General features: G+C 40.6%; 1 protein-coding gene across 3 annotated transcripts in view; it reads left to right on the forward strand.

The window, feature by feature from the left end:
• LOC138196603 (unconventional myosin-XVIIIa-like) overlaps positions 1–15,795 on the forward strand; it is a 52,654-nt gene that overhangs the window by 16,114 nt on the left and 20,745 nt on the right. For all 3 annotated transcript variants that reach the window (XM_069146816.1, XM_069146814.1, XM_069146815.1), the window contains 9 exons: positions 1,361–1,447; positions 4,188–4,326; positions 5,220–5,379; positions 5,453–5,639; positions 6,481–6,706; positions 6,874–6,983; positions 8,157–8,222; positions 9,689–9,817; positions 15,581–15,724. In XM_069146816.1, coding sequence (XP_069002917.1) covers positions 1,361–1,447; positions 4,188–4,326; positions 5,220–5,379; positions 5,453–5,639; positions 6,481–6,706; positions 6,874–6,983; positions 8,157–8,222; positions 9,689–9,817; positions 15,581–15,724 — 1,248 coding nt within the window. The remainder of the gene's footprint in view (positions 1–1,360; positions 1,448–4,187; positions 4,327–5,219; positions 5,380–5,452; positions 5,640–6,480; positions 6,707–6,873; positions 6,984–8,156; positions 8,223–9,688; positions 9,818–15,580; positions 15,725–15,795) is intronic.

Here is a 15,795-nt window from a genome sequence, read left to right on the forward strand (position 1 = left end):
TTGAGTCTCCACAGAGGAGAACAAAAGTCATTTAGGCTACGTCACAAACACAGTCAAGTTGAACACTGGCATCTGTCATGGCCACACTTTTAGCACTGCCAGCATTTTCAGCCATTTCTAGTACAGCCTGCACTTTGTCACTGTGAGCTGCTGCACACCCGTTTTGTTCTGGTGAAGGTAATTTAGTGTATTCATTTCCACTTTATTCCAGAAATCATTTCCATTTACCTACAGTGTAGAAACCCCCCCCCCCCCCCAGTAATTTTAAAGGCCAGATTTGTTTTTTTATTACATCAAAATTGAAATATGTATTTTTTTTTATTTCAATATGTATTAAAACTGTAGGACTCTATGCTTTCTGGCACCTTCACGAGGCACGAGGCCACCCCTATAATAAAGGGGAATTAGGATTTCAAATGAATTGATGACTGGCAATTAACTGATGGGGATGCAACAAATAATTATAAAATTAATGGGTATCAATTTAGTATCTATTGATTAATTTATCATCATGTTTTTGATTAATTGAATACTTGTTTTTCTACAAAATGCCAGAAAATACTATTAAAAACGGTTACAATTTCTACAATCTACAATCTTAATCAGTTTCGCCACATTATTAGTCTAAAACCCAATATATTCACTTCTCCAATATTCTGTATATCACAAGGGAAAGTCCCTCTGAAATTTGCTGGAAACAACAAATTAAAAATGACAGAAATGATTTAATATTTAACAAAGCTGCCAATTATTTTTCAAATTGATCAACTGAACTATCATCTTATTTTGAACTGGGACTCTTTGTAGTGGATTTCCAGGTTGTGTTGTTTACATTAGCATTGTCAGAGCAGAGGTTAGATAAAGGTCACGTCTCTGAGGACTAATAGCTGCATGGTTGTATTGAACCAGTCAACAACATTCAGTTCTGCAAACTCTTTTTCCATGTGTTATCTGAAACTAACACCTCAAGACTGTGGATCATTTCTTTGAGACAGCAACAATGACCAACACAGGTACTTTGGTTCTCTAAAACAGACAGTGGGCGTGGTTACACATCTTAACCTTCCGTACAACTGCACACCTTGAAGAACTGTTTCCTCATCATCTACTTGACCTTTTCTTGAATGGTGGGCTCTTCTCTCTAAACATATTTGTCTATGGCCATGGAAAGGTATTCTTTAACCCAGGGCTCCAAACTACCTAGCATCTATTTAAATTCCTAAATAACTAAAAACTCATACATTTTCTTTTCTTTTCACTTTAAAAAAAAACAACAGAACTCACATCTCCAATTTTCTGCTTTTTTGCAAGTTTGGCTTCATTAAAGAGTCTTTCAATCTGCTTGTGTGTCTTCCTCCAGGAGAACATAGAGCTTTCCTTGGATGACATGGAGCCCAGCACTTCTCTGTCTGTAGCAGTGGTAGACCAAGCATCAAGCCAAGCACTGGTAAGTCCAGTATTTCATTTTGTCTCTCATCTCCCTTTTTCCCTTAATATTATGCATGCACTTCCTACTTGCATAGTCATTTATTTTTTCTTGATATGCACAAATCTGTTTTTTTGGGATAATAACTCGCCTCTGAATGCGCATCAAAACACCGATGGGACTTGCCTTCCTTTTCACGATTTATTTTCACATGGTAATCTCTGGGTGCCCCTTTTTTAATTCAGCAGTGAATATTGGTTTTAAGCATCAGAAGTTTTCTCTATGCTCTTGGCAGAGGCTAGAATGAGAGGGTAGGAGCAAGAAAAGAAAGGTTAGAGAATTGACTTCAAGAAAGAAAATCAATGTTTGGCCTTTGCAGCCTATGATCTGCACCATGGAAACAGAAATGGCAGAGTTTAGAGAGTCATAGATCACTTTGCTCTAATTCCAATATGTTTGGTTTGAGTGCTTTACTTTTTAAAAGGTCCCCACTCTAATGGGAATGTCATCAGAAGTAGTGAACTGTAGTACATCACACTAAAACCAAAGGGGGGGAGGGTGGGGGTGAAAACGCAGCTTCTTCAAAGTCATTTCTAAAGTCAACTCTAAAGATCTGTTGCTCAGAATGAAAAGATATTTTGATCAAAGATTTTTTTTCACTCTCAGACTCTTTTTTTCTGTTGTAGCTCAGATGTCCGTTATCACAAACAGCCTTAATGCTCGATTCATTGCAAGCCTCGTAGTTGTCATATGTCTCCTCCAAACTGATACTCTGTGTTGTATATGCAGTCAGTGTAGTGTGCGATGCTGATAAGGATGTCTCCAGTGCAACTTCCTGATAGCTGCGAAAACAGTTTTTGGTTGTGTGGGTCTAAGCCAGGGTTCCCAGAGTGGATTCAGACATGAGCTGTATGTTTCAAGAGGCAGACATCATTAGAAGTGAATGACAGTTTGAGTGATACATTTTTGGTGATTAGACTTCAATGATGAGAGGACATTTCATAGTGGGATGTCAAATAAATGTAGGAGATAGGACAGGACCACCTAGAGCCTGGTGGAAGGGCGGAGTAAGCAGATTCCAATTTATTTAAATGTCGCCAAATCACAACACAAGACATCTCAATGCATTAAACACAGGAACACAACAATTCCCCCATGAGTGACAGCTAGAAGGAAAAACCTTCTTTTAACAGGAAGAAACCCTCAGACAAAATGAGGCTCAGAGGTGGGTGGCCATCTGCCTCGACCGGTTGTGGTGAGGTGAGAACAGAGATGACTGATGTAAACTTAACTTGAGGGCTCATTGCGAAACCAGATGGATTAGGTGGTGATGGGGAGGAGGAGGGTTGCAGAATGAGAGAAATACGATGATATGTAAGAAAGATCATTGGGCAGGAATCTACAAGATTATGAATGAAGGATTTAGACAGTAGGAAAGTGGGAGTGAAAAAGGAAATAGAGCAGCACATATTCCCTATTGAACAATACACATAAACTTCATTTGTTATGTGGTGGGTGTTTTTCCAGGACCCAAATGCAAGCTCACAGACTCGAGGTTTCAAGTTCCAAAAATACAGTCTTTATTGTCCAAAAACAAACAAAAAACAAACCAAAAGGTGGCACCGAGCGTGTCCACTTACTTCCAGTCGGGAGGGCAACTCGACCGACAGCTCCAGGGGGACACGGGTAACAGGGCAGCCGGCAGACCAGCGGCAGGGACGTGGCCACGGGAGGTGAGGGGCGTGGCCACAGACAAAGACAGGGGACAGAGGGGACACAGGAGGAGAGGTGATCGGGGGAAAAACAGAGGAAAAAAACTGAACTCCTGACATCATTAACGTGGGGATTGTTTTCTCTGGAGCTGGTTTTAATCCCCCAAAACAACATTGGCTTATCCTAAATATCTTTGGATAAAAAGTTCACCTCTCAAACCAATGACATCGCTGAAAATTCGGAGATTCTGAAAATACAAAATATACAACATGGCTGCTGTTGTGTGTTTTACACTGCCCAGTAAGGTCACATGCACTCTGAGGGTAAGAAGACAACAAAACCCTTTTCCATGAGCTAATTCCATGATCATCAGTGCTGGAGTGGATTTTATTTTCTTCTCTGTGCTCACGTTAATTTAATTACTTTTTAATCCCTTCTCTCCCCGTTCTACTCTTTGTAGTCATGAATTCCTTTTTTTGTTTCCACTTTCATTATAAGGAAAAGCTAAATTGATGATGCTATTACTGCAGCAACCGCTGAAGGACACAGGGACCGCAAATAATGTTGAAACTTTAACTTTCAGGGATAATAATATTCTCAGTCCTGTCCTAACTGGCTAAGACTGGGAAAATGAACAGCATACTACTTTTTCTGACATCTAGGAGAACAGCTTATAGTAAATTAAACAGTGACTGCAGATGCCACAACCCAGAAGTTGCTGAAATTTTTAAATAATTTTTACATAAACAGTTATTGTTTTTTGTTTACCCAGGAGGTGGACAAGTAAAAAAAAAAGGCTTAAATATACTCAGTCATTGATTAATCAATGTGTTCCCATTAAATAACTAAAATGAGCCAAATGTCCTTGTGGTGAGGTTGTTTGGTGGGATACTCTTGGCAAAATGTAATCTTTTCTCAGGCAGACCTGTTAGTAAAGAGGGTCAAAGAGGTAAAATGGAAAGTAGAACTGAAAGTAAACCAGAACATTTTGTATCCCCGTTGGGACGTTAAGAAGGACCCATGACCTCTGAGCGTATGCGTTTGACAGGTTCGGACGGTTCGAACAGATGAGGCGCGGGGCCTGTTGTGGCTGATGGAGGAGGAGGCGCTGCAGCCTGGGGGATCGGAGGAAACACTGTTGGGACGTCTCTTTAGTTACTATGGGCCAGCTGAGGGCGAGAGTAAAGGCAAGGAGAGGACAACACACACACACACACACACACACACACACACACACACACACACACACACACACACACACACATTAGGTCACCCTTAAAGTTAATACCAAGCATCCAGCGAATGATCTTGAAACTGACATTACATGAACATTATGTTGGGTGTTTTGATGAGAAATATTACGCTATTTTGTATTATTTGTCTTTGCAGTATATAGTAACTCTTGCCGTTGAATTTTCACCAAACAAATTTTTTTTTAGTTTTTGAGATTTATCACAATCACTACCCTTTTCTTTCATAGTATACGACTGTGTCACAGTAAATGCTCTCTTCATAGCTACAGTGTAGATTGTACACAAAGCTCTGTATCTGCCAGTTATACCAGTATTATACTGTAGATGAGTCACAGACACTTTTTTCATGCACTGTATTTTGTTGACAACCTCGATGCCACTCACCAGTGTTACAGCTTTTAAAAATGTCCCCAATAGAACTCAGTGAAATTCAGGGAAAAATAGAGAGCACAGTGTCACTTCAGCCCTCCTAAACAACAGCTGGAGGCTTCACATTCAGACTCTTTATATGGGCCAGATTTGAGCTGTTTAGTTTATCAGCCATATCTCTTTGATAGGCCACCACATCATGCTTGAGGCACGCCGTTGCAAATATTTATGACAGTACAATATGGATGATGTTTCACACTAAAACTGCACGGACAAGCTAATGTGATCCATTAATATAAAGTCAATTAGGAGCAGACTGTGTGTTATTGTTTCTGTAGCACTAAAGTTTATGTAGGTCGGTGAGTAATCGGGACATGATCAATCTACTCATGACTGTTCATTTTTGTCATCTTCCTACATAGTGAGCATCCTAACAGTGAATCCTACGTTTACATCAGGTCACACGTTCCTGTTGAAGGGTGAGAAAGATCATCATTTCCTGCTGGGCCACAGTCACGGGACCGACTGGGTGGAGTACGATGCCCGTGGGTGGCTCAACAACGCCAAGCAGAATCCTGCCTCGACCAATGCTGCGAGCCTCCTGCAGGACTCCCAGAAGTAAGTATCACCCATGCAGAAGTGTATATAGTCGATTCTTACGAATCTTACTGAGTCACTGTATCTCTCGCAGGAAGATCCTCAGTTCGTTGTTCATGAGCCGAGCGGGTGGAGCCACTGTTTTGTCAGGTTCCATCGCCGGCCTCGAAGGTGTTTCCCAGCTGTCTTTGCGGCGGGCCACCAGCATGAGGAAGACCTTCACCACGGGGGTTGCTTCTATCAAGAAGAAGTCCTTGTGCATCCAGATAAAGCTTCAAGTGGTGAGAGGGGAGAAGATGGAACAAATCATTCAGTCATACTTTCGTGCGTTCGTCTACTAAACCTCAGCAGTGTGCTGGAGGTGTATTTGGGGCTGCGGGGGGCCACCGGGGCAACATAATAAAACACAAGGCTCTCGTTAATATGAAACACTGTAAATTTGTTTTGGAATCTAGTTTGGGCTTTGTGGCATTCACAAATTGCTTAATGCAGCTTAAAAGAAAAGTGATGAGATGAAGGCCAGTCGTTGGGCTGCAGCCAGACCAAATTATATTAAGCCTGTTGTTAGAGAGATGAGCTCTGCGGCTGCTTTTTCTTCCAATCCTATTGCTTGAAAAGAACGCTGATCCCCAGATTACATTCACTGAATATTTACTGCATCATTATTAGATAATTATTCTTATTTATTTTTTTTAACAATTAAAAAACTGGAAGCTGTTCGTCTTACATGGAAATGGACATTTATATAGAATGCAGTATTGAGTGTAAAGTAATACACATGCACTTAAATAGGCTTTAAAAATGGAAATGATGAATTCAAATTTATTATCTGTCCTCGGGTTGTCATAGAGTTACTGAGTTTTTGAGTGCTTCACTGCAGCACTGTACAGAATAAATTGTGTAACACTTGTGTGGGTGATACAAGAGATATTGGTTAATTCCTTTTAAATACAACATTTTAAGATATGTAGAGAATTTGATGGTTTAAAGTAAAGAAGTTAAGCTACTGATTATATGAAAATTCATCACTGGAAAATACCGCATTGACCTTTGACCCGTTGACCTGTTGACCCGTTGACCCGTTCTAACTGGAGCCCCCTGACCCTTCTCCGTCTTCTCCAGGATGCTCTCCTTGACATGGTGCGGCGGTCCAGGATTCAATTTGTTCACTGCATATTGCCCAAGGCGGATGCCCTCAAGGCTCTGAGTGGATCGCTGTTCAAAGGAGGGGAGTGTGAGGCTCAAGGGGAGACTGGAGATCCGGGCTTAATGCAGCTCGATGTAGCCTTGCTCCGTGCTCAAATGCGTGGATCCAAGCTGCTTGATGCTCTACGGATCTACAGGCAAGGTCAGGTTAAATCACACACTTGGGGCAAGCAGCTAAAGAAATACAGACCTCCTTGTCTATGTGTATTTGAAAAACAAAAATAAATCAAATGAAAATGACCTCAAAGTAACAACTGCATGCTGCAAATATGTTTAGAAAATACTGTTCTCCAATACTGATTTTCACAGGCTACCCTGACCACATGGTCTTCTCCGAGTTTCGCCGGCGCTTTGACGTCCTGGCGCCGCACCTCACCAAGAAGCTGGGGAGGAATTACATCGTGAAGGACGAAAAGAGAGTGAGTCCATCATTACAGCTCTGCCAGTGGCCAAGCACGGTCAAGATTAATGTTGTGTAGAGGCAGCTTCATTACATCTGCTCCTGATTTGTCAGCAGCCAACTGACAGAGAAATAAACCTTCATCAGAGCTATAGTAATGACCTAATCAACTTAGCCTCATCACTATCACGCCCGTGAAAGAAGCAGATCAGTATTGTGGCTCGGAAAGTGCTTCATTGCAATCAAAGCTAGAAAATAGCATTCAGTTAGATCTTTTGTAATCTGGTCTTTGGAAAGTAGCACCAAGGTTTTCCTAGTTTACTTCAACAGTACTGGTGATTTTCTACTTTTTGTTTTAAAGTGATCAATAATGACTGTAACATGAATCCTAGTTTGAGTGTTATTGTTGCGAACTATGACTGAAGGTGCGCTGTGCATTTGTCCTCTGCAAGAAAAGCCTCAGTTGAAGAGCAGTGGTGAAAAAAATCAACAAAAGTTGGTTTCTTGAGAGAAACGGGGGAGAGAGAGAGTGAAAGAATGGGGTTAAGGGAGAGTATAGCTCTTTTCCCCTGTGTCGGCGTTTTGAGGCTGAGTTTCTGTGGAAACAGCAGCAAACAAAAGCCCCTCAGTATTCATGGCAAACCTCTCCTGGTGTAATCTAGAGGTGGTCTTTCGGGGCTGGAGGCTCAAATAGAGACACAACAATACACCTACAGTATACACAGGATGGGAGATGGACAGAGAGGGGAGAGGGCTCCGGGCTGGCTGATGGTGCGTCGCTTCATAGGATGTGTGTGTTCGAAGCTGTAATAGGGGGCTGACAACACCAGGGGGTCATGACGAATAAGCCAAGAGCAGGTGGATTCTGGGGGACAAGTTGTAATTGGTTTGTGGAGGTTCTGAGGAGCCAAACTTTTTCCTGTGCCGGCTGAGTTATTTTCAAAACAAAATCCAGTTGGGAATGGATGCGAGACAAGAGGGAAAACTGCACTGTGCCATTAATTTAACATCACAACTTAGGGGAACTGTGGACGACTGCAATGTTACCGTGTCAGTATAAGTTCCCTCTGGATCCAGCTGTTGAAAGCCTAAGTGTGTGTGTGTGTGTGTGTGTGTGTGTGTGTGTGTGTGTGTGTGTGTGTGTGTGTGTGCACGCGCGTGTGCGTGTGCATGTGCGTGTGCCTTTTCCCAGGCTGTGGAAGAACTACTGGAGTCCTTGGATTTGGAGAAGAGCAGCTACCACATGGGTCTGAGTAGGGTGAGTAATCTCAAACAAGTAAACAGCTTTAAAATGATTGAATAAACCTTTGCTGTGAATCGCTGCCAGTTTCTCTCCACTCTTTTAAACTCCAACAACAGAACCACAGTACATAGCTTTTTCCTTTTGAATGACACTTGCTGTCTGGGGAAGTGTGTCTTTCATTACACCTGTCCCTCTTTGAAGTTTGTTTACCATCCCTTTTTGGAGGGTTGCCAAGCCTTGTCCCTTCTTCTAGTCTTTTAGCCAGTTGCTACCCTAGAGGCATGTCTCTACCCTGCCCGACTACGTGACCACAATTCCCTCTTTCTTTTCAGGTCATTAGAGCAAATTCTCACAACTGATGGCCCTCTTTATTTTCCTCCGTGACTGTTGTAAGGTAATCACAGCAAACACTGCTTAGAAACGGAGGTCTAATCCTGTCAGCTGGAAAGTGGCCATCAGCCAAGAAGGAAATCAAAGAGAACAACAATGCACAAAACAGTGGAATTTGCGCCCGTAGTTATGTGATGTGCGTACAAGGCCCTTTTAAAATACGACACAATAATGGTTTGGAGGCAGCTTCATATGGTGCCACACTTTGGAGTGTGAAAGGGGTTCAGAAGTAGACAAGCGCAGTTGGCCATTCACAAAGCATTCCAGTGGCGTCTAAGCAACCCGTCTCACTTGCATGCCAATTACGCCAACCCCAAATAACCTTACAGCAGTGGATTCAAAGCTCTTGACGGGATAAAATCTGCCATTAGAGATAGCCACATGTCTAAAAACAGCTGAGCTGCACACATGCTGGAAAGTACAACATGCTTCTGCTGATGAAAGACAAACAGGTTTCTGCTCAAGTCCCACTAAGCAATTTGAAAAGTAATATTCACTGATGTCATTGAAGGCATTCCTCCTGCCTGCTGGTATGCAGATTTCCCTTCTAAAGCTGCTCGATCATTTCCAGTTTCTGCTTTGTTAACAGATCACATATGGATTCTGTAATTCATAAAGCACTGGGACTTGTGTAGAGAGACCTTCAGTGGAGACAGTTTTTCTGTCATCATCCATCCTTTTTAATAGCTTGCTGCCATCATATCTGGAATATATTTGCAGTAGCTAATTCCTCTGAGGTATAGACAGGCCGTGACGTGATCTGCTTTCTGTTGGCTGTTTACCTGTGTTTTACCTTTGGCCCAGATTAGAAACAGACAAGGCTGATTATCCGAGATAATAACTTAATCACAGCTCTCTCACTTAGATAAGGCTCTCTTGTCTGTGGATTACACTGTTTCTTATTGATTTATTGCTTCAGTGCATTTATTTATTTTTTTAACTCACTTCTCATTTATTTTTGCTGCTGTATTTCACACTAAAGCAGGTCCTCCAGATCTAATTTCCTCTTGGCTAAAATAAGCATCAAATGGTACCTCAACAATTTCACACTTTGCTAATCAGTATTTGTAAGTGATTGTTTCTTGCTCAAGTTGTTCTTCAGAGCTGGAACCCTGGCTAAGCTGGAGGAGCAGAGGGATGAGCAGACCAAACGCAATCTAACCCTCTTCCAAGCTGCCTGTAGAGGTTACCTGGCGCGGCAAGCCTTCAAGAAGAGGAAGGTAGGCTAGACATTACACTGCAAAGAATGGATCAATCTACAGTTGCTCTAAGTTGAAATCACCAACCATATATTTATATTCTGCAGCGTAACATAATTGTGATTAGTTGTATTACAAATATTTTTCTTAGGCCGATCTCCTTGCACCACATACCCCAAAATAAGCACACACTTGTCTGCACAGACACTCATTTAGCCTATACTGCTAACTTTGTGTCCATTTGCTAAAGAGAGTGTATTGCTAATGGGTTAAATCATTGAGAAACAATTGTCACAATGTCATCACAAATTATCACAATTGACAGGGAGAAAGGATGTTGGACAAACAAATTAGTGTTTCCCAGCATGCCTTCTTCCTTTGTAACTAACCTAGAATGAAGCAACCATTTGAAATAGGCCTGAGTGATGGGTAGACATAATGGCCCATTTATTTTTAATAAAATGAGCAGTTTTGGAATATTACAAAAAAGATACACAACACAGGCTATGACTTACACCCATAAATGTCATACACGAGGTGGGAAGGTGGTATAGCTATCCCAATCCGTAAAGATTCCACTTATGTTTTTGAATGGTTATGAAAACTGTGTGAAACAGTTTGAGTGCAAGAGGACCCGCACCTGACAGCCTCTGGGCCCTGGTGCGCAACACTGGTTGGACCATTGATAGTTACCCCATTTCTTATCTCAATTCAGTAAGGTTATATTTATTTATCACAAATTCAATCTACTCAGATGGACTCACTTCAATGTGAGCAGCAAGATACAAACGCAAAAGTAAATTTGATATTTGCAAAAGTATCGAGGTCTGTTTTGTTCCACAGGTGGAGTAGATGAAGTAGGTCAAAAAGGTGCACAGAATGTGAGCTTCAGAGTTGAGAGCTAATTATAGCGCCCGTTTGCTCGGCTCTTGGGGTAGATCTAACCAGCTCGGTTGTAAATCCTCAGCTAATTACAAATAAGTTCTTTAAATCTATTGCCCACACCCCCTCCATCCCTGTAATCCATCCAATCAGCTCTCCCAAGGGGATATTTGATAATGACACGTCCATTTCTATTACATTATATCAGCCCGCTCCCCTTTAAATGCAGCCTTATCAAACGTGCTGCTGACTCACACACCCATCTGCTCCACTCATCTTCCATTTTTCTCCCAGCATGTGTGGGTCTCTCTCTGCACCTCATACATGTCCTCTTGTGATATATGGAGCCCTGCAGTATCCTGCTCCCTCTCTGTGATTACTATTTAAGTGAATGTGCCGCTCTGGCTGGCTTGTGATGAACCAGCAGAAACAGAATCAACGCGATGCTCTCCATCCACTATGACATGCTGTTAAGGAGTAGATATCTTGTTCACTTGTATATGATGCAGTAAAACTATTAAATTGTCATCTTTGCAACAACGTAAATCAATATGATCTTTTATATGAGTGGACTTCCAACTCTCTGCTGCTGTTACAGGAGTTATTAAGAGTTAGAGGAATGGATGATTCAAACTGGAGAACTGATACATTTTGTTTATTAAGTTCAAAGGACATTATTCATTCACTAAAGCGGGCTAAGAACCTGGTCCTTCACAATCTGACAGAGCAGCAAAGAACCATTCAAAATTGCTCGGCAACTGTGCAATTACAAAATCCATTAGCAAAGAATTATTTATTTTTCTTATGCCTTTTAACCTCTGCAAATGTATCTTTAATAGAAAGATAAGACTTTATTTGCTCTCAATTTGATTGATTTTAAACTCAATTTAAGTTGGCAAGGTACCATACAGGTATGGTTGTATTGACAGCTACCACAGATTGGAGATGTTTATATAAACTGTTTACATGATAATGCACATTACTTTCATACCTGGTTCAGTTAAAAAAATGAAATCAATTTGATTCAATTTAAAATAACTTAAATCATCCCTGGTGAAAGCAGAGCCCACACACATGCACAGACACACATTTTAATAAAATACCTATACTGTAAAGGACTTGTTTTTGGTAAATATATAATATTTTCGTAAGAGTTAGATGAAAAGATTGATACAGCTGTTTATATAGCAAATGTGAATTTACTGCAAGCATCCAGTTATCTTAGATAAGGATGAGACACAAAGGAAAACAGCGAGTGTGGCTCTTCCTAGAGGTAACAAAATCAACTTATTGACTGCCAAGAAACACTCTGGCACATAACCTCCCCTTAAAACCAGGCTAGGCTAGATGGTTCACCCTTATTTCCAGTCTCTTAGCTGTGCTAAACTGACTGGCTCACCACTAGTCTAATGAACAAATATAAAAGTGGTTTCAGGCTACTCTAACCCATGTTAGGGAATACTGTAAGCATTTCAATGTAAAACTGACAATGCATCAGACAAATTATGAGGATTTTTGTTTTTGTTTTTTTGTTTTACAGTTTGAGTAAATTAACCATTTGGGAAAATAAATAAATAAAATACCCTGAAGAAATTATAAATCAGGTATTCCAGTCATTCCCACAGTGTAATTGTAACAGCTTATGATAACAACAAAGTTCACTGATAAGATATTTTGATTAAAAAGTCACTGGAGCTTGCGCTTCTAACATTATGTTACTGTACATGTCCATGCACTGCAATAGTCCAATCATACTTTGGAAACTTCCAGTCTTTCCAATTATGAAATCAAAATCAAGTCATAGAAGTTATTGTTTTTTGGACTTGGCTTTGTTACATTTACACAGTTTGACAAGGAGGAGGACCTAAACGCACAACACTGAGGCAGGAATCCAAAGCATATTAGCTTTTCAGGTTAACCAACAAACAAACACTCAAGTGAAAGCATAAACTGGAAACAGGTTAATGCAATTCATGACAAAACAGAAGCTGTGGGAACACAAACAACGTGGCAACTGAAAGAGACAAGAGGCAGAGTTAAATACAGAGTGCTGATGGGCTAATGAGACACAGGTGAGCACAAGAAGTGGTGGGAAAAAAAACACCTGGGCAGGGACTGAGGTGAGATGACGGATTTCAAAGTAATACAGGAAACCCAACAAACTAAAATGCTCCAAAGTTACTCCATCATAAAATTCACCAAAATATACATACAGTTTTAACATTATTAGGTCAATGTCTGCAGTCAAGTGCATAAAATGTTCTCTGGACAGAAAACAGATGTGAAAATGCGCAGTGCTAAAACTATTTTGCTTCCTCCTTGCTACCCTTTTTGTAATATGCTACTCAAACAACTACAGTTTGCCAGATTAATTTCTATTCAGCTGTTTTATTTGTCTGGTAAATACAGTTTCTCCTTGCAATAATTATCTGAAGGGCATTTTTCCCCCACTGATTCTCTTTCTGTTTATATTATTCCTGATTCAATTAGTCAACACCCGAGTTGGGGAACAGATGAAGGACTGTGGTGGATTATTGAACGATTTCCATCTTTCCCTCTCTGCACAGCAAAGATTTACAGAGCGTGTTGCTGTTGAATCTTAGTATAATCATTGTATAATAACATCCACTTGCACCCTCGCTGTTATCCTGATATGCCTCTGTGAAAACTGATAGGCCTGTATTGCCTCTCACGCTGTTTGAAGTATCCAGTGTTAGCGGGTACAGTAGTTGGTAATTTGCCTCTGGAACAGTGCGAATGAGTTCTGGTGAAGCCTCTCAGACACTTGCTGCTTGATGTATATGGATGTGACGGGAAGTCGCAAGTTCGCTTGATTGATGTTCCCTGGCATGTTAACCTTGTGAAGCTGTGCCAAGCCCATGTGACATTAAATGACAAAGCCACAATTTTTCTTGTTTTTTTACCCCATCCTCATTCAGCTGTCTCCTCAAGGGGACAACCTGACATTTTGAAAGTCTGTTATTTTGCCTCAGCAGGCACTTACCGTATTGGGAGTTTTGTCCTTCAGGTGCCCTACACATATATTAATTTTTTATTATTTGCATTGAATCAGCACACAGCAGCACACATAAACTAGCTTTAACCTCAACAGTTGTCATGCTGTATGTCTCACATGTACACAGACATGCCTGTGTACCTGTAGGTAGACACACACAGTAAAACACGTCTATATGTGTCAAACATTGAGAAAGAGAATAGAAAACAGGTTTTGTGTTTCTTAATCCTGGCTCACGATTGTAATTCACATCATGACGTTTTACAGTTGTCACACCCTCTTAATGTGATATGAATACCAAAATGCTTATCCATGGCGCTCATGTAGTATCATCTCTTGTTTGTTTTCCATTCAATTCAGACTAAATATGACAAGTGAGACCTGTTTAAATCTTCTGTCAGAGATTTGCTCCATTTTGCTCCGCGTTACGGCTTTCACTGTGTGACAAATCCTAATTGGTCATAGAGAGTACCTTCAGGGCAAAATGTACCTGATGCTGAGAATTGTGTTGCTCTAATTGGGTTTGCCCGTAATCTGCTGCTGCTAGAGAGCCTCATGCATAAGCAGCATGGAAATCGTGTAATACTTGGAAATAGCTGCCAACGTGTTTGATTTAATTAATCAAAAATTAGCTTCCAGCCTTGGAACACACTGCATAAAGTCTCTAGAGGAGGCTGGCAAGTCCTGGGATATCTGCTCGCCCATACACAGACAATATAAGAAGGGAAGAATGCAGTGTTGTTTTTTTTAAATAATGTTCATCAGTGGTGAGGATGACACGGTGACAGGAGATGAGTTTCACAAAGCATTTAATCCAGTGAGGAATTAAGAGTTTTCTGACATTGTTTCATGGACCTCTCCACTGTTATTATGTGCATTACATTCTGTCTGCAGTCAAACTTTTGTTTCCATTTAGTGCAATTAACAACATGTACTGGACATACTACTGCAGAAAATGTATTGATATATGTTGTCTTGATTATGAAGGATTTAGTTGTATCAGAGGATCATTTAGAGATACATTTGGAAGAGATTACATAATACCACTGCACGGTCTGTAATAATAATAATAATAATAATAATAATAATAATAATAATAATAATAATAATAATAATAATGAACTTTATTTGTATAGCACCTTTCATAAAAGAAATGCAGCTCAAAGTGCTTTACATTCACTTATAATAGATATGAAGGAATGTAAAAACATGTTAAAATGTCATTTAAAAATGAAAAGAATAAATAAATAAATGCATAATAAGAAATCAAATTAAATACATGACCACACATTAATATAAAATCCCGGCTGTTCCTGGGAACCTCCAATAAACCAGCAGTAGATGATTGCAGTATTCTTGAATGCACATAGTTAACTAGAAAGTTAGCAATGTAATTTGGTCCGAGGCCATTAGTACCTTTGCATATGAGGACGAAGACCCTAAAGTCAATCCTGTGTGTCACAGGTGGCCAGCGCAGAGCAGCTGGAACTGAGCTGATGTGCTCTTGGTTCTGGTTAACTGTTGAGCTGCAGAGTTTTGAATGAGCTAAAGTTTCTGTTGTTTTATTTATTTAGGACAGTAAAAAGCGCATTACAATAATTCAGTCAGCTAGAAATGAAGGCATGAATCAGCTTTTCAGCATCTGTCTGATTAATAAATGGGCATATCTTGGCCTTTTTAAGATGGAAAAATTAGGTTTCCGTTTACTTTGTTAATGTGGGCCCTGAAACTTAAATCTGAGTCTAAGATAACACCAAGACTTATCACCTCTGATTTTATGCCCCAGATTATTTACCAGCCAATTCTGTGGTAGCACACTGCAACAAATGCCATCATTTTACATATGCGTTTTCCTGTGGTGACTGCTTCACTGAATGTGTGTTTAGATCCAGGATCTAGCAATCCGGTGCATCCAGAAAAACATCCAGAAGAACCGCGGTGTGAAGCACTGGCCATGGTGGAAGCTCTTCACCACAGTGCAGCCCCTCATTAAGGTCCAGCTCACCGAGGAGCAGATGCGAGACAAAGACGTGAGAGAACCTCTCTGTGTGATGCACCCCCGCTTTACAGATTCCTTTTAGTTAGGCAGCCTTTAACGCGC

This window comes from Embiotoca jacksoni, unplaced genomic scaffold, assembly GCF_022577435.1.
Source record: "Embiotoca jacksoni isolate LCO1_2020_lvr unplaced genomic scaffold, fEmbJac1.0.p SCAF_13, whole genome shotgun sequence".
Lineage (NCBI taxonomy): Eukaryota > Metazoa > Chordata > Actinopteri > Embiotocidae > Embiotoca > Embiotoca jacksoni.